Genomic DNA, 19,284 nt, shown 5'->3' with positions numbered 1-19,284 from the left:
TAGACATACCCTTAGGTGGCTACCTGCCTAGTGTTCCGGCTTTTGGGAATCGCATTCTGAAGTGCCTCTCTCTCTCCATTCAATATATATAGGAGTCTAAGCATCTAAATCACACTTTGTGAATCACAGTGATTTCTCTAGGGACCTAAAAGTTAGGTGGTATGCCAGTGACTCCTTTTGTGCATTCAGGCCATTGTAACTCCCAGAGTCACACGGCTGGTCTACACTAGGGGAGGGGATCGATCTAAGATATGCAACTTCAGCTACGTGAATAACGTAGCTGAAGTCGAAGTATCTTAGATCAAATTACCTACCATCCTCACGGCGCGGGATTGACGTCTGCGGCTTCCCCGTCAACTCCGCTACCGCCGCTCGCTCCGGTGGATTTCCGGAGTCGACAGGAGCACGTTCAGGGACAGCTATATCGTGTCTAGATGAGACGCAATATATCGATCCCCGAGAAATCGACTGCTACCCGCCGATATGGCGGGTAGTGAAGACGTAGCCACAATCTCCCTTCGGTCTATTCCTTGGACACCACAATAACGTGTGGCCCCTTACACTGGGAAAGACAACAAAATGATGATCTAGCTCATATATAGTCACACTGACAAATGTACAGCTAGAAAGCATTGACCAATGTCTTTGGAAGCCCAGGCTTTCCTAAATAATAATGGTAAATTAAATGAAAGTATAAAATTCCTATGTCTTTGTAGGAAATGTTCACCATGACCTTTATTCAGCAGAACATTTAAACATGCGCTTACCTTATAGCAGGTAAAATATTCTCATTAACTTCAAAGAAATACTTATATATCTGAAGTTAAAAGTTTGCTTAAGTGCTCTGCTGGGTTTCGGACCATGGCATCATCACAATAACTAATTGCACAATTTTTCATGTCACATTTTAGTACACAAATGTTTACTTCTCCCAATTGCAGGCTTTTAAATCTACTTTAAAGTATCTGCTTATGAGATATGGTTAATAGTATCACAAACCTGATGTATAAATATTGTAAGTGAATAGCTGCAGCACAAGCAAATTCTGAGCAATATTATTAAGAATAGTTATTTGCAGCTCTATAATTTCAGCAGTAATTTTTCTATGCATCTTTGGCCCCATTCTCCCTATATGGGAATAGCCCATGGAAGCAAATACAAACTCAGTAAATTTCAGATTGTGGCATTTCCCTTGAATTATTCCTTTTGGGGAGGTGAGTGTTCTTTGCCTACCCCCCTTTAAACACAGGGTTCCAATAGGACATTTGTTAACAGTCAGTAGTATATATGCAGTAGCTCTTAATATAAATAGCTGTGAAGATCTGCTTAATTTCAGAACAATAAAAGTTGAGTGTGGTTCAGGAGCACCTTATTTCCCCTAATCCCTTTCTCATAGCTACAGAATGCTGAACTATGCCACCCCCTCCACTAGTACTAGGCTAATGGCATTATCAGCCTGGGTTTCAGTATAGTTGAAGGTCATCAGGGTGACTATCCTATTGACCTCTACAATACTAAGATATTGCAGAACTGATATTTGCATGAGCAGGGTGCAGAACCTATGGGCTTGATCCTGCATTCCTCACCAATTTCAATGGCAGATTTCGGGAAAGCAATAATTGCAGGATTGTTGAAATGCTAAATGCCACAGATGTTTATGGAAAATAGGGTCTCTATATTCTCATGTATAACTGCCAGTAGAAAAATTACTCTAAAATTATTCCCAGGATATTATAGTAATCACTGGTCATATAACCTATAGCATATATCACATTTGTTCAGTTTTCTAAAAATACATTATTTCTAATATCAATATTTGACATAAATTATTTTTCTTGCTTTGACACTGCATGATTGAAGATGACCATTTCTGTCATTGTTGCTGCCACTGTTATACAAATCTTACCATCTAAGGTGTCAATGGAAAAGATACTGTCTGTCAAGTAGGATTATCCTTGTTAAATCCATTTATCATAACTGTATCTGAAATTATGAATACTGGCTATGTATTTGTATCTTAGATGTGATTGATCTTGGGGAGACCCACAAAGTAGTTTACATCTAGTCTCACCAGCCCATTGTGAATGAACTATTCAGGCTTGATAGGTCAGTAAGAAGAATCAGCTCTCCAAATAGCTCCTTGTGAGAATGCCTCAGAGAGCAAGGAACCAATGGCCACCCCCCATGATTTAGCAAAACATGTAAAGGAATGTGATATGGACATGTAACCTCAGATTTCATCTTTGTCAGTAACCTTCCATACACAGGGGCTTTGGGCTTTGTTTGGATAGTAAATTTCCATGCACATGGCAGAGGATATAAAAGACACTTGAGACATCATTATGCCTCATTCCTGCTTCAATTCTTTGGACTGTGGAGTTACAACTAAAAGGAGTATTTTGAACAATGGACTGAGGATCTTCCAGTCTTTTGGAAGCTACCAGAGAGACTTTTACTGCCAGCAGTCTATTCCATCACTGCTATGATCCTGATCTATGAACACTGAAAATCACTTGCATGTATCTGATTCCTTAACCATTCAGTAACTGTCTTCTTTTCTTAACAAAATCTTTAGTTTACTAAGGACTGGCTGACAGCCTGATAGTTGGGTAAGATCTGAGATACGTATTGACCTGGGGGTGTCAGATTGGTAGATTCTCATATATGGGGAATTGGGTTTCAATAACCTCTCACTATATTAGACCTGTTTGTTTCGATGGGAGCCAAGGGCTGGAATGCCTAAAAGGGACTGTGTTTGGCTTCTGGTTAATCAGTGTGGTGGTGCTGCTCCTTTGTTACTGGTTTAGTGAATCTAATTATAGAATAAATCACCAGTTCGGGGGGATCGTCTATCCTGTTTCTTGCAGTATGCTCAGTGTGTGGCATTCTCAGTGTGGCGCATCCCAGGCACCCACTCACATTTCCTATTATGGAAAATCTTTGTTCCATATATAATCACTTTAAAACTTTAATAAACAATCTTTGTAAACAAAGAAAGAGTCCTCTGACAGAAACAGTAGTACTGTTCCATTTGCAGGTTGGCATTGGAGATACCTTGGCAGAGCTGATTGTTGGGAAGTTTGCATATCACCTTCCTGCACTATGTTTTGCTCAAGGCCAGTGCTACTAGTCCTTCACTTTCACAAGCACTAAATTAAACACAGTTTATATAATTGTATTAAATATAGCAATTACAAATTAAATGGCTCCAGAATAATCTAACTTAAAAATGTAACCACCAATAGGTGTCCTCAAAAGTATTTTGTTCCTCACTGGCTGCAATGGTGATATCAGCAAAGTGAAATAGAAAACATGTTCCACCAGTAGACTCGGGATGTCACATTGCACAAAGGTTAAAATAGATTATTCTTGTCATCAGTTTATTTTTGTATATTACATTTATTTCTTGTCAGGGATTTACAGCCCGTGGGATTAAGATTTTGGACTTGATCTTGCAGTAGTTGTACAGGAAAATCTCCCACTGATGACAGTAAAATACTTTCTTATGTATGGATGGCAGGATCAGGACCACAGACGAATGTGCTTCCTCTTTCTCCTTGCCTTTTCTTTGCTGTATGCATAAGAGTATATTCAGCTGCTCAAAAATTGACTTTGAAAATAAAAAAATACATATCTATCTATCTATCTATCTATCTATCTATCTATCTATCTATCTATGCAGTTATGTAGACAGTCCTCACTTCCATAGTATCTGAACACCTAACAAACATTAATGGACTTATCTTCACAAATCCACTCAGAGGAAGGAAATACAATCCTCAGTTTACAGAAGGCAAACTGAAACACAGAGTATAACCGACTTGGCAAAGGTCACACAGAAAAACTGTGTCAAAGCTCAGAACTGAAACTAGATCATCTGATCCCAGGCTAGTTTCTTAACCACAAAAATATCCTTCTCTCCTATCTACTTACAAAATGCATACATCTTAAATATAATGGTTCTACAAATGTCATAAAGCAGTTGTTCGATTAGATGAATATCATTTTCTTCTCTGTGGTTATTCAAACCTTTGATTTTAATGGCCACAAACTAGGTTGATCACATTGCACTCTTTAATATATCTGGGATTTAGTACTATTATTTACAGGTTTTGCCTTAGTAACATCTCTGCTCCACATACTAGGCTAAGGAAAACTGACTTTGAAAAAGGTGCAGGCTTTAAGTGGTTTTGTAAAATAGGAGAGATGCTCACTCTCTCTCCCTCACACCCACTGCTAGACTTTAGATTTGCAGAGGGTCACAGGTCTACTATTCCATCAGCAACTGGTTGTACAGGTTCCATGGATATTTGAGAACATGTACAGAACAGGACTTCTTGATCAAAGTAGCCTGACTCTTAATAAACACCACAAAATCCTCAAAGCAGAGAGAAAAGATGGAATGATAGTGCAAAGGTTTCTGAGGGCAGGCATATATGCATGTATGTGTGCGCAATTTGTTTGTGTGTGCTCTTCCCCACTGCTTGGCTGTTATTTGGAGTGGTATAAACTGTGTAGAGAGTTCAATCCTACCCTAGAACAGTAGTAATTTTGCTATCTAAAATATGGGTGCTTTTTGTGCATGCTGGGGTGTAGTGCAAATTGATTTCCACCAAGACGCACCCTCTCCTCTCAGAATGTGCCCTTTTTTCATGCTGTTGTCATGGTAGTAATGACAGAAGGGTGGATACCTGGTAAGCAAGCCTGAACAGGGTAGAGATTTCTCTTTCTGAGCCAGGCCTGTTTACTTTTATACTACTGTGGGGCTCAATCCTGAAAGATGCGGAGTGCCCACAGCTCCCACAAACTTCAGTGAGAGTTGAGGATGCTCAAAACAGCACAGAAGTGTTTGACGCCTTGTAGTAATGAGCCCATGGAGTGCAATTATTTTACTCACATACTTAAGTACCACTTAAACCTGTGTCAGGCCAGACCCAAGAGGACACAGGCTGTGCAGTATCATAATGATCACCAAAAACCTGGCATTCAATTAAACAATCATGACAGTTCAATCCTTTGTACATTACATTTATTATACATTTTGGACCAAACTATACATCTTCATTCAATCTTTACTAGGTTCTTACTCAAGCAAAATATTCACCAAAATTAATGAACGTTTTGCCTAAGTAAAAACAGAGTCAGAATTGTACCTTTGTGATCCCCTCTGCTTGGATCTCCCCTTTCCACATGTAAAGGGGACTTGGCTGCCTAATAGCTGTGTTCCCCCTTTGCCAGATCCTGCTGATTGGGATCTGTATGGGAGAGTGGGTAGGTTGGAGCGGGGTGGGGGTATGCATCCTCTCACTCAGCCTGGCGGAGCTCATACTGGAAAACTAATACAATTGAGCGGTGCCCCTCGGACAGCCATGGCCAAACAAGATCCTGGCAATAAGATTCCAATGGTGCAAAGGCCAAAACTACTGCAGAAACAGAGCTTCCACATGGAAGTCCCTGTCCCTGTGTAGATCCCTTGGGATTTGTTCCAGTCCTAGGAGATTTCCAGGGTTTGAGGGTAGCCCCATAGCCTGGTCCAGGCATACCAAACTGTCCCTGTCCTACAGAATAGCACCTTGTGGCTCCTCCCACGTATTTTCCTGTGAGATAGGACAATTGGGCCCTGAGTAAAGCCTTCAAGATTTGATTCTTATTTCAGAAGTGTGATTCCTTACAATATTTGACAAAAAAGGCAAATCCTACACAACTCACTCAAGTGAGCAGCCCCACTAAAGTAAATGGGGACTACTTGTGTGATTCAGGCTCTTCATACAAAATTGCATCTAATTAGTTGTGATAAAAGCAGGTGTTTCTTAAGAAATCATCTATCCAGGGTATCAGCCAAGTACTGCAAGGGAGAATTAGTTCTATGTGCCAAGAAAGTATGTTTTAAAAACAGTAATTTTTCTCATTTTTAGTTATTTCACTAATTTGATCATTATTTTTAACAATATGGTACTACTTTAGAATATTTTAAAAATCTTTAGAATTGTTTCGCTGTGTATACTTTGAAGGGATAAAGTGAAGATTATTTTCTCCCTTCTGTTTAAAAGAATTAAGACATCTTCTATTTCAGTGAGTTGGAATCCCTGTGTCTCCACTCCCACTCCACAGAATAAATTTGCATAATAATACACTCTATAGTCAGGCCAGCAGCACAATGCACATGAACAATGTTGTTTTGTCAGGTCATACATCACTGTCCAGTATCTCAATGGTGCAAATAAAAGTTGAAGTTTAAAATCCGAGCTTCATAAATTATAGTCTAAAATAGCTCTCAGATTGCTAACGACATACCTGATTTTCTTCATGTATCTAAGGGCTTGTCTTCACTACGGGGAGATCAACGCTGCTGCAATTAATACAGCAAGGGCTGATTTAGCGGATCTAGTGAAGACGCTCTAAATCAACATCAGAGTGCTCTCTGGTTGACCCCAGTACTCTAGCTCTCCAAGAAGAATAAGGGAAGTCGACTGGAGAGTGTATCCTGTCGATGCAGCACAGTAAAGACACTGCAGTAAGTCAACCTAAGTGACATCAATTTCATCTACGTTATTCACATAGCTGGAGTAGCGTAACTTAGGTCGACTTACCCTGGTAGTGAAGACAAGCCCTTATTCCTTATTTTTTCTGCTTAAAGTTCACATCTTTTCATGTGACATGCCTGCTACTTAATGATTGTTACCTTTGTCATTTCTTATAGGCTTGCATACTACTAAACGTGGCTCTCAATCATGGTTCTAAACACTTGTCCTCACCACCCATGCATGAAGTCATTCTGTTGGGGTAAACCCAGGAGGCATAACCAATTAACAGAAAACAATCACAAACTGAATGTAATGTATAAAGCTCTGTGTGGCTTGGGTTATGGCTATCTTAGGTCTTGTCTACACTACAAAATTAAGTCGACCTAAATTAGGTTGACGTACATCCTCCACAGTAATTACTGTGGTGATTCATGTCTACACTTTGCCTCCTGTGCAGTGGTGTGCATCCTCATCACTGTGGGACACCGACAGCCCAAGCTGTGAGCCCATTCAGGGCTGATAGCCAGCTCGCCATGTAAGTAATGCAGTGTTTACAGAGACACTGCGTCACCCTAACTACAACAACCTAAGCATTTATTAGGTCTGTGTAGTGGGCGACTTACACTGGCAGGAGCAACATTGTAGTGTAGACACTTACAGAGTTAGTTCAATGTAAACTGCCTTACATTGAACTATCTGTAGTGTACGCCAAGCCTCTGACTACCAAGTTTCCTAGGGATAACTGCAGCAGTGGAAATTAGCTGATGGGTCCAAGTTAACAATCCTTAAATTGAATGTCTGGAGGTTAGTGAAGGCTCATGGATTTGGAATTCATTTCCACTGTTCATATTGGAAAGAGGTGGAGTCTATCAAAAAGTCTGTCTGTTTGCTCAGGCTTTTGCTTCAGGGGGTAAAGGTGGGAACTATTTAGGTTATGTTTAACAGATGGATTCTGTGATTGAATCTCATTTTAATAAAATGATATTAACTAATGTTGTGGTGTTTTTAAGTTTCATACACGCAGTCAACTGTGACGGATGCACTTTTAAAAATGGAAAAATAAATTAGCAACAAATTAATTTATATAGTATACACTCTATTTGTAAAGTATACACTCTTGTATACATTCCATAGACGGTTGAAACAAATTATTTTTGAAAATTCCTGAATGTACACTTTACATTATAACCTGAATTATAAAATGTTACATATTAAAAAAATAAAACAAAAACCTGGACTGATCAGCTTAAATCAAGCTCTAGACACTTAAACACATGAGAACACTCCCAGCTAGTTTTTTCCTATTTTTAGGACATTAGGTCCTGTCTGCATTCTCATACTTGTCCTATTTGATACAAAAACAAGCAGCATATATTCTTTACAACAGGGAAGCTTTACAAATGCCACAACCTGCAGAGTTATCATTTAGCTAGTAATTATCTTAAACTATTTTGTCCCCTCACCCAGATAGAGAACACATGAAACACAGTGACTAAAGGCAGGACAGCCCCCCAGTATTACTAATCTAATCCAGGGTCCTGAAACAATTAGGTAATGCTTTCCTGCTACTTCAGCAATTTTTAAATAAAATGGGTGGTTTGTGATTTCTTATTTCCACACTGACAGCCATACTTCTTTCATCATTTTAACAAAACAGATTCAAGCATTATATAGTGAAGCAGCATGGTTTCATTTGACAGTTCAAACAGAACATTTTTTAACATGTAGCAAATAGGAAAAAAATTCTCTTGAAACTATATTAGTTCAGTAAAGAAAATAAGTTATGACTTTTTCCTGCAAAATATAAAATGGGGGTGTTTTGGTTCAGTTGATTTAAGGACTTAAAATTTTCTTGTTGAGCCTTAGGGACGTTCTTTATTTTATCCGATTATCATCTACAGTGTTTACCCAGTTTGCAAAACTGCAAATAAAATGGTTCAATTACTTTTATAGCAATAGTAACTGCTTTGGGATACATTTTGAAGAATGCGTGTTTGCAAGTAACAAGATAGCATCAGGGTTTGAAGGGATATGCACTGATCTCAGTCATGCATCATATTATTAAATAAATGTGAGCTACAGCAGACTCTCTGCTTTTTTATTACAGTTATATGACTGGCACTACTCCCATTTCCTTTATTCAGTGAATAACAGCATTTAATATTGTAAGGACAATACTTACTATTCTAGAATGATTTACAAATTTCTGAAGACCAAATTGTTAAGAAAAATAAAAGCACTTCACTTCATCTGCTACAAGTTACATGTGCAGTTCTCTAAGGCTAGCCACATAGATGTAAAAGGTTCTGCTGGGTCAAGAGTGCTCCAAGACAACAAACAATATTCTATCCAGGACCTGATGCCGTGTCAGATGATGATATTCAAATGTATTCTTCTAAAGCTATCTTAACTCTTCAGGTGAAATCCCAGCCCCACTAAAGTCAATGGGAGTTTTGTCATTTATTTCAGTGGGGTCAGGATTTGAACTCTGGTACAGGCAGTTAGGCCTAGTTTACACTAGGAAATCAGGTTGATCCACACCCAGAGCAATGCAGTTAAACTGACTTAAGCCCCGCAGTATACACAACACTAGGTTGATGGGAGAATTCTCCTGTCGTATCTACTGCTTATCAGCGAGGTGGATTACCTATAAAAATGGGAAAACCCCTTCTGTCAACGTAGGTAACATCTTCACTGAAGCACTACAGTGGAGCCACTGCGTTTTAAGTGTAGACAAGCCATTAGGTTTTGCTTACCAAACTGTCAGCAATGAGTACATCAGGAACCAGTTACATAACAGTAATAATAAATATATAATAATAATAACACAGCTCATGGCCCAATCTTTTAAAAAGAGATCCAGAGTTAAGGCAGAAAATATGGGACCAACCCTTTGAGGTATTGAGAACTTCCTGCCAGGTGCTAAGCAGCATTAACTCCCAGTGGAACTGGTCTCATGCCATTAACTCACACCACTGTGGTTAAGGAAGGGCTCAATTCTGCTCCTTCTGAAGTTAATGGAAGTTTTACCATTGACATCAATGGGGGAAAGACTGGGTCCTATTACTTTTACATATCAAATATGCTATTATCACTCAATGTAAAAAGTTGGGAGTCCATAAATCTAAAACTGTAAATTCCACAATGAAAGAAATTCAATCAGGCTATTAATATTAATTTGCAACAAATGTTTTGTATAAACAAAGACCTACTCTGATCAATTTTAGCTCAATGACACGATTCATTTTAATAACTCTTCTCTTGTGTTAAGATTAGTTTGCATACTAAAAAATCAACATTATATAATCTAAATACTCTATAGTACATATGCAGTAATCTAATGGAATTTAGAGCATGCCTTAAATATGCAAACTAAAAAGGCTTTCAAAGATAGATTTATAAATATCAATATCATGACCTTTTTTATGTGGTAACAGTAGTAATCTTGTTGACTCAGTAAGTTATTTTTACATGTGTGTTCTTTGAGATATGGATTATACCTCCTATACAAAGATTGTCTATTTCTTTTTCCTAACTAGTCAAGTAAAATAAAATTAAACAAGACAAGTAATTATTTAGTTAGTTAGTTAGTTTTGTGGCCTACAAAATCTTTTATTTTTTTTCCAAAATAAAAAGAAAAAACAAAACAAAACCCCAAAGTAGTGTTAGAACTGAAGGCTCCAATCCTTCAAAGGGACTACTCAGGTGCTTACATTTAGGCAGGACCAGAGTTTTGAAAGCCAGGGCTTGATCTTGTGCCCACTGAAGTTAACGGTAAAATTCTCACTGTGCAGGATCAGGGCATATACACAATCAACCTTTTTGGTTTTGGCACTTCTAAAATATATAAATGGCTGGAACAACTTACACGAAGATAGTAAAAATAAACAAAAGTATGTTTCCCAGTGAGATGTTGTATGGCAAACTCTAACCCATGGCAAATTTTTAGAGCAAGATATAAACTCATGGAATTGGTGAATGAGTGTTATTTGGACTCTATCAAGCATGATAGGTCTGGCTTAACGGTTAGGGTTCACTTGCTTAGTTTTTGTTTTTGACAAAACCCTAATATGAGAAATATATTGAAAGGCATTTTTATTTTCAACATAAAATGTAAGCATTTCCGCTACACTGTTGGAAACTAACACAGAACAGCATTATAGTACATAAATATCAAAAAGTGGGTTTGACTAGAAACAAAAAATGAAACTAACCAGCCTAGTTATATTGTTCAAACTGGTGAAAGTGAAAAAAGTAGGCAAACATCTCAAATGGTGCATTGACACACTTGAGTAATTTTGCTCACATAAGAAGTCTTATTAAAGATACATTCTTTCCTAACTGCTTACAGGACTAGGGCATATATATTTAGAATTCTTTCATGTGAAATACTCTACATTCTTAATAGTTAGAATGTTTAATATATATTATCTTAAGTCTTAACAATGGAAGTGATACTTTTGATCCTGATCCTGTAATTGTTCTGTGGGCCATATCCGCCTCCCATTAAAGTCGAAGACTCCCACTGAATTTTGTGGGAGCAGAATTGAGCTCATATTGGGCCAGATCCTACAAGAGCTCCATGCATGACATTCCCTTGAAGATAATGCCCAATATAAGGGTTAACGCATAGGCTAGTGGTGACTACCAAGCTGGAATTCAAATGAGGAATTCTGATGTTGCATTATTCTGGCATGTTTTATGACAGCTTCATAATCCTTCAGTGGAATTGTATGCTAGTAATTATCATTTACTCTTGCACTATCATTTCTAGTCTATAGAAAGGGCCTACTCTTTCAAACCCTTATTTAAATAATAATGATATTTAGCATTTTCACAATGTTTTATATGCTAAACCATTGTACAGATATTAGTTAATTAATCTGACATGAATCATCCTTATTTGTGCAGTTAGTTTCACTGAAGTCAATGTGACTACTTGCAGCATGATAAGAATTAACCAAGTACATTTTTGCAGGATCAGTGGTTACATATTTTCAACATTTATATTCTTATGACTTTAAGATATATGTTCCCATTAAACTAATAGTCAAGAGAGGATAATGTTTAAAATATGAAAATGGTATTAGGATTCTAAAGTGTCTGCACTTTCAGCTGTTGCACTTATGCAATAGAATCAAGATTATATAACATGAGTCTGATTACAAAAAAACATGGCTCTCATTACACAGTGCATGGGTTCTATTACAGGATAGTAATCTATCACAGATTATCAGGCTATAATTTACAAGTATATATTATATTACTGTTAATATATATATTAACTTGCATTGCACAGTGCCTGGCTTTCAAATTTCCCTTTTATGGCTACTTGCCTATTAAATTATTGGCAGTAATTTTAATTGAGCGTTTTTACTGTAGCTCACAAATACACATCAATATACATACATGACGTTTTCATATTAAATACCTAAGATCAAACTGCTGGCAGTCCTCTAATAAATTTTGGCTTGAACAGATTTAGTTCAACAAAAAAGAAAAGCTTTTCTTTGAAGAAACCATCCTTTCTTTGCAACCGAAAACAGAATTTTATTTCAGAAATCTTTTTGGTGATTAAAAGAAGATTGTGAAATTTTACAGTGTGTTCAAGACTAATGTTTAATTGATTAGTAATCTAAGTATTTTATTTAACATTTTTCATATTGAGCCATGATATGAATAAACAAAACATTTAAAACAAAATTATACCCTTAAAACTTCCTTTGACCCTTTTCAGTTTAGAGGTAGAAACAAACCACAGAAAAATATTACAACAGTTTAAGAACTGGTTTAAAAGATTTTAACATAATACTTCTCAATCCTTATTCAAACACAATGAGAAACATGATCACTGTAAAAAGAATGAACAACAAGTAATGGGACATAACAAAACAAATACTACTGAGGTTTAATAAACCATGGATCTATTATAAATTAAGTAAGCCTCTTTTTTATGGGTAGACATTTCTTTGAATTCCAAGATGACCTATCGAAATTGACATCTTCAAGTGAAACAAGGCATACAGTATGAACTAATTGAATAAAAGTGTAGCAGACCTAGAGCCAGACTGAAGGAGGAGGTGAGGACTGTGGAAATGTCTTTCTCAAAATGGTCAGACAAGGTTCAAGGGGGAAAGGATAGCTCAGTGATTTGAGCATTGGCCTACTAAACCCAGGGTTGTAAATTCAATCCTTAAGGGGGCCACTTAAGGATATGGGGCAAAAATCTGTCTGGGAATTGGTCCTGCTTTGAACAGGGGGTTGGACTAGATGATCTCTTGAGGTCCCTTCCAATCCTGATATTCTATGAAACACCTCCTTTATGGGCCAGTCTGTGAAGCTACTGATGAGCAGTTACTCATACAAGCAGTCCCATTAGTGAATGTGAGTAAATCTGTAACAATAATGTAATTATTTATTAAACAAATGACCCACCCAAAAGATATCCAGTGAATTTATTTACCTTTGTTCAAAGAAAGAACACCATTTTGCATTGTCTACTATTGCTAGAGGACATGAACCTGTGTGTGTGGGCTAAGTGGAAAGACAACATTTCAAGGACACACTACATGATAGGAAAACCACCTTACATAGACACAGACAACTTGCACATTGTAATGAACATAAAGAAGGATTGGCTAGAGATCTCACAAAAAAATATTCATTCATTATAAATATTTCATGAAAATCTCATTTTCAATGGTGTTCTAAGGGAGAGAGAGAAAAGGGAGTACAACAGTAGTATTTCTTCTTGGCTAAGAGCAAAACATCATTTGATATCTAATACATCTTCTATTGAGGAATTACATATTCTGTTCTGGCTGGAGAACCCAAAAGATCTTTTCCAGGGCTAGCCATTATGAACCTAATGTATAGTAAACAATTACTTGATTAGTTTTTTAGACAACAAGATTTTAAAGCTGCACAGCAACGTTGGTAGCTCAGCACTGAGCAAGAATTGTAGCCTGAGTGTAACTAATGTCAAGGAGACAAATCTGTTTAGAGCTATCAAAAATCAGGTGCTGAGGGAGTCCCAATAATTGCCCACTATCCCATCCAATATTTTATCTGTGCAATTCTTGGGAGGGCAGGAAGAGGCCAGACAAAAGTCTGGAAGCTGCAGTTCAAGGCAGTGTATCTTTATACAGTGATACTTGTCTAAAGCAGGAGGCCAGCCAGTCTAGGCTGACTAGTGGAAGGAGGGTTTAATTCAAGATAGAACAAATGTTACCTGAAATCTGGAAGATAATTTGCTCAACACAAAGGGGTTGTCTACTGGGGATGGCTCCGCCAGCAGTTTTCACTATATATTTAGCAAATTATAATGTTAGCTACAGGACAAAGTATAGAAAAGCGGGGATGAAGCCATTCCTTTCAGATCTCCCCCCACCTCCCTGTTACCATTGTATAGAACTGAAAGGAGCAGCTCTCCAATCACCTGACCCACATGACTGACGCTCTTGCCCTTGTGCAGTAGGGAAGTGTTATTATCCCCATTTCACTGAGGAACAGGGACAGCAGGTGACCCTCCACCGTGGTATCTTGACCTGGCCAAGGTCATACGGGAGCCATTGGCCCAGGAGGCTGTGCAGGAATGGGGGCTTAAATCCCTGCAAGTAAGGAAACAGCTGACACCGCACAGAACCCAGGGTGCCCAGCCCTTACCTGACCCTTCACCAGGCTGGCTGCGAACTGCCTCATGACCGCCTCCACGGTGTAGGCGCTGGACCAGCCGCGAGGGGTGAGCAGCTCCATGCAGATAGCCCCGCCATCCAGCACGTAGCCATTCTCCAGGCGAGGGCTGAGCACCCTCATGAAGGGCGGCGAGAAGGGGAAGTTGTCGGGGAAGGTGAGGTTGAGCAGGATGAACTCGGTGTTGGTCTCCTTCATGTCCTGCCACAGCACCGAGTCCTTGTCCACCTGGTGCAGCTTCACGTTCCAGTCGAACAGGCTCTCGTCCACCAGCTCCACCGAGATGAAGCGGTCGCTCAGCCGGGCGATGTCCTGCAGCTCCTTCATCAGCCGCCGGCTCCGCACCTGCGTGCAGTGCTGCTGCCTGCCCAGGGGCGCCAGCGGGGCAGAGCCCGACGGGGGTGGCACCATTTGGGCAGAGCCGGCCCGGCCGCTGCTGCTCCCCCCCGGCAGCAGCTGCGACTTGGGCTCCTTACCCGCGCCGGGCTCCCCGGCGCTGTGGGGCGGGGGCTTCTCCTTGGGGCCCCCCGAGCCAGGCTGCTGCGGCGGCTGCTTGGAGAGCTCCAGCACTTTCTTGGCCTTGTTGCCCGCTGGGCTGCCCTCCTTGCTGGGGCTGCTGCTGCTGCTGCAGCCGGCGCTGCCCTGCTGCTTGTTGCTGCTGTTCTTCTGGCTGCCCTTGGCTCGGAGCGAGGAGCCCTGCTGGCTGCTGCTGCTGCGGTGGTGGTGATGGTGCTTGGGATCCTCCGTGTCCCTGTTGTGCAGCCGGATGAGCCCGATTTTCCGGAGCAGAGTGGCCATGTTGTGTTTGGCGGGTCCGGTTGTAGCCGCTGCCTGGCAAGACCCGGCGTGGCCCCTCTGCAGAGAGCAGGGCGCTCCTCGGCGTGAGCAAGGAGACAGAAACGTCTGAGCCGGGAGCTGGGAGGGCGGGAGAGACAGAAAGACGATGGGCCAGGCAATGCTGCTTCTGCTCAGACGCCTCCTTTCACCGAGGCTCCTGCTGGCAGCATTGCAGCACTAGCGCTGCTCCTGGAGTCACCAGAGCTCCACTGCTGTGGCCATAACCCCCCTCGAAAGGGGGGCCACCCCCTCCACACACCCCGGAGAGGTGGTTCTCCTGCAGATGGCCGGCTGCTTCCCGACTAACCTGCAGCTAATATCGAGCCACGCCACGAGCTCTGCCCGCGGGATTTACCCTTCGCTGCCTCTTCCCCGCGCCCCCTCCCTTCCCTCTCTAGCCTTGGACCTGCTGAGGTACCAGATTTCCCTCCTCCTCCAGCTGGTGCGTGAACGTCGCTGTCGAGTCTGGCGGCTGCAGGTTTCCCCTGCGAACGGTGAGATCTGTTCGACTCCCGAGTAGCCCCCTCGGCCTCCCCGTTTCCCTCTCAGCTGCGGCAGCCGGGCAGCTCTTGGCCCAGGCTCTTTGTTGTGGAATCCGCTCCAGCCAGGCTCGGGGCGCTGCGTGTGTGTCCGGGCTGTTTTGGGCTGACAGAGTCATACAGCGAGAAGGCGGGTGAGGGAATCCCCGATCGCAGCCCAAGGCGTCCTTCCCCCTCCCTCCCTTTACCTTGTCCTGGCACCGGGGGGAGGAGGGGAGCTGCCTCCGCACTACGCCCGCCCTGCCTTGTCTCTGCAGGTTCCCCGCTTCTGCGGAGCTAAATTGCAGAGGCTGCTCAGTCTGCTGCTCTGCAGGCGGAGGAGGAGGCGGGACACTGGGGAGTGGCCAGGCTGTTGCTCGCACGGGGGCAGGAGCCACTGGCTGGAGGAGAATTAAAATGTTCTTTAATAATGGTGACGGGTTGGTTGGGGACGGCCGCCTCTTCATCCCCTCAACGCGAACAGGTTTTTCGGCCCATTACAGATTTCTCAGCCCATCTGCTCCCCCCAAACGCCCAGGCTAATGTGGCCACATGGGCTTGTGACTGCACAGAGGGTATCAGAAACGTGATCGCTGGGTGCTAGATCCATACAACCGCTTTCCCCTTCAAAGACTGAAAAGGGAAGAGAGAAACACTTTCAGATGGGGAGGAAGAAGGCAAAGGCTGAAGAATAAATACAACTGTTCATCAGTGAACACATAGTAATGGCCAGTGTGTTTGTGTGTGTGTCCCTGTTAGTATAGTCTATAAAATCGATGTCAAGTCAGTATATGATGAAGGAATAAATTTGTTACAGAATGAGATGTCCTCTGCCCTTTGGTGTGCCCTGGGGAGGCCTCCACTGTGGTTTGGAAGAGCGGCCTGTATATGGGAAGGGATTTGTGAACTCCTTTAAGCCATTTTGGAAACACTGTGAAGGAAACTTAGCAGACTTCTTTAATATGTGCAAATCATAGTATGTTATAGGCAGCAACCATATTTTTTTATCTGAGTAACTGCTTCCTGACACAACTCTAAGGAATTTTGGAGTCGCCCTTTACTTTTCATCCCTATTTTTTTCCTCCTTCCTATTAACTTAACAGGTTACTCGTTTTGTCAGGCAGTACTGCATGTGACAATTTAGAATGTTACAACCAGTTGCAATAACCATTTTTTGAAGTTATATCATGTAAAATGCAGAATACAAACAGAAGAAACATTAATGACATCAGTCTGATTTGCCATAATTTTAAAAGAGCTTTTAGAAATCAAGATCCTAAAAATAATTGACAGATAGCATTATACAGGTTGAACCCCTCTAGTCTGGCACCCTTGGGACCTGACCAGTGCTGAATCAGAGAATTTTCCAAACCAGGGGAAGTCAATGCAGAGTGCCAGCAGGTCTCCATAGGCACGGGAAGTAGGGGTGCACAGGGGCAGCAGGTTTGTATAATTTTTGGTGGTGCCCAGACCGGGTCCAAGTCCTGCCCCCAACTCAACCTGCCTTGAAAGCCAATATATATATTTTTAAATAATGTGAAGATGTGAGGGCTCTGGACTGGGGCTGAGGGGTTTCAGAGGGGCTTGGGCAGAGGGTTGGGGTGCAGGGGGGGTGAGGGGTCTGGCTGGGCGTGCAGGCTCTGGAGTGGGTCAGGACCAGGGATGAGTTTGGGGTGCAGGCAGGCTGCCCCCATCTGGGGCCAGAGAGGAGGACTCCCTCCCAGCCCTCTCCCCACTGGCAGCACACTCACCTCACACCACTGTCACTGCACGTGCTCCTCTCAGGTCCAGGAAGCCCCCTTGCCTCTCCTGTGGTGGGTGGAGTGGGGCTGCCATCGCGTGTGTGCTGACTCCCCAGCTGCTGCCCCTCATTGTAGCCCAGGGGCTGGCAACCTTTCAGAAGCGGTGTGCCGAGTATTCATTTATTCACTCTAATTTAAGGTTTCGCATGTCGGTACTACATTTTAACATTTTTAGAGGGTCTCTCTATAAACTATTGTTGTATGTAAAGTAAACAAGTTTTTTAAAATGTTTAAGAAGCTTCATTTAAAATTAAATTAAAATGCAAATCTTATCAGTCTAGTGCAGTGGTTCTTAACCTGGGGCAGGGCCAGTGCAAGCATATTTTGTGCCCTAGATGAAACTTCCACCTTATGCCCCCCCCCCGCACATTGGTTCATTGAGGGGCAAATCCCAACGAGCCATGCCCAGGAGCTGCTCCCCAGACCAGGTTCCCCACTCCCTGCCCCCTGAACTCCCTGGAGGGAGCACAGCCCCCCCGCAAGCCCTCCCCACCCTGCCCAGGTGCCCCCCCACCCAAGTCCACTTACTGGCTTTGCCAGGCTTGGGCCGCTGTAGCAGCTTGGCAGGGAAGAGCCGCCTTCCCGAGGCACCAGAGAGCCAGAGTGTCCTGCTTGCAGCAGCAGCGAGCCCCAGCCATGGAGGAGCCAGCATGCTGCAGGGGGGCAGCAGCTCTGCAAAGGCAGTGGTGCTGCTAGTGGGGAGCAGCTGTGCCCCCCCACCCCTCCTGCCCAAGCTGCGGCCCAGGGTGTGGGGCTCCTGCAGCGGATGCATGCAGGCGGTGGTCCCCGTGCACCTCCTGGCTCCCCCCTCGCCGTGCTCAGGCTCTGCGGCTCCCAGGAGTGTGAGCCGCCACCACTGCCCCTCCCGCAGCAGGCTCAGGGCCCCGTGCCCTGGTGGCTCACACTCCCGAAAGCCGCAGAACCAGAGCATGTGAGGGGGGAGCTGGGGGGGTGTGTGCCTGCTGCCAGTCTGGGGTCCCGGCCACCAGCCCCGCTCAGCCTCTGCCAGCCTGGGGTTCCATTCACTCAGCTGGCAGTGACCCCGGCTGGCAGCCGTGTGCCAGCAAAATCGGCTCGCGTGCATTAACAAATTGGTAAACAACCAAATAGTATGAAAAATATACTTGTATTATATATCCCTCTGAATCTGGGCACTTGGTAATTTCTGGTCTCTTGAATAAATATTGACTATTTATTGTGTGGTACTGCAGTTCCCATGGTTCACATAAAATGAAGGAGAACGATTAAAATTATTCAGGTGTAAGCTCCTGCGCAGGAAGCAGAAGACAAAGAAATGGAACATTTCTACAAAGAGCTAGTGGAGGCAGTGCAGAAATGGTCCACCTATACAATCATTCAAGGGGACTTAAATGCAATAATAGGTGGAAAGGAGAGTGAGAATGAAAAGTATATGGAAAAATTCAGTAAAGGAGTAAGAAATGATTGCGGAACACATCTGCTTGCATTCACAGAGGCAAATCATCTCCACATAATGAACACAGTATTTCAAAAAGAATAACAGCAGTGGACATGGAAAAGCCTGGATGGAGTCACACTGAATCAGATTGATTATGTATTGACGGATACCAGACGAATCTTCAATGATGTAGCGACAATAGGAGAACGAATTATTTGCACAGGCTCAGATCATCATATGTTGCACTCAGAACTATGCATTGACAATGCCTACAAAAACCGAGTCAAGAGAAACCAGAAACCAAAACAAAAGTGGCACTTCAACAAAGAGGCATTTGCACAGGAAGTGAGTGAAATGGACCTTGAGTATAAGGTCAACAAGCACATTAATGAGGACTATGAAGAGTTTATCTCTCAGATAATCTCACCAGCTAAGAAGGCAAAGGCATTGAAAATGCTGGGATGCAAGCAGAGGATCAGTGAGAAAACTGAATC

At 42.4% G+C, this 19,284-nt stretch overlaps 1 protein-coding gene across 1 annotated transcript in view; it reads right to left on the bottom strand.

Annotated features, from left to right (window-relative positions):
- The window catches only part of UBE2QL1 (ubiquitin conjugating enzyme E2 Q family like 1), a 31,871-nt gene extending 15,975 nt beyond the window's left edge, over positions 1 to 15,896 (bottom strand). Inside the window, exon 1 of the mRNA XM_030551668.1 lies at positions 14,190 to 15,896. Coding sequence (XP_030407528.1) covers positions 14,190 to 15,014 — 825 coding nt within the window. The 5' untranslated portion in view covers positions 15,015 to 15,896. The remainder of the gene's footprint in view (positions 1 to 14,189) is intronic.
- Between the last annotated feature and the right edge of the window lie 3,388 nt (positions 15,897 to 19,284).

Source organism: Gopherus evgoodei, chromosome 2, assembly GCF_007399415.2.
Source record: "Gopherus evgoodei ecotype Sinaloan lineage chromosome 2, rGopEvg1_v1.p, whole genome shotgun sequence".
Lineage (NCBI taxonomy): Eukaryota > Metazoa > Chordata > Testudines > Testudinidae > Gopherus > Gopherus evgoodei.
Note: the sequence above shows the minus strand (reverse complement) of the source record. Positions and strands in the feature narration are given on the sequence as shown.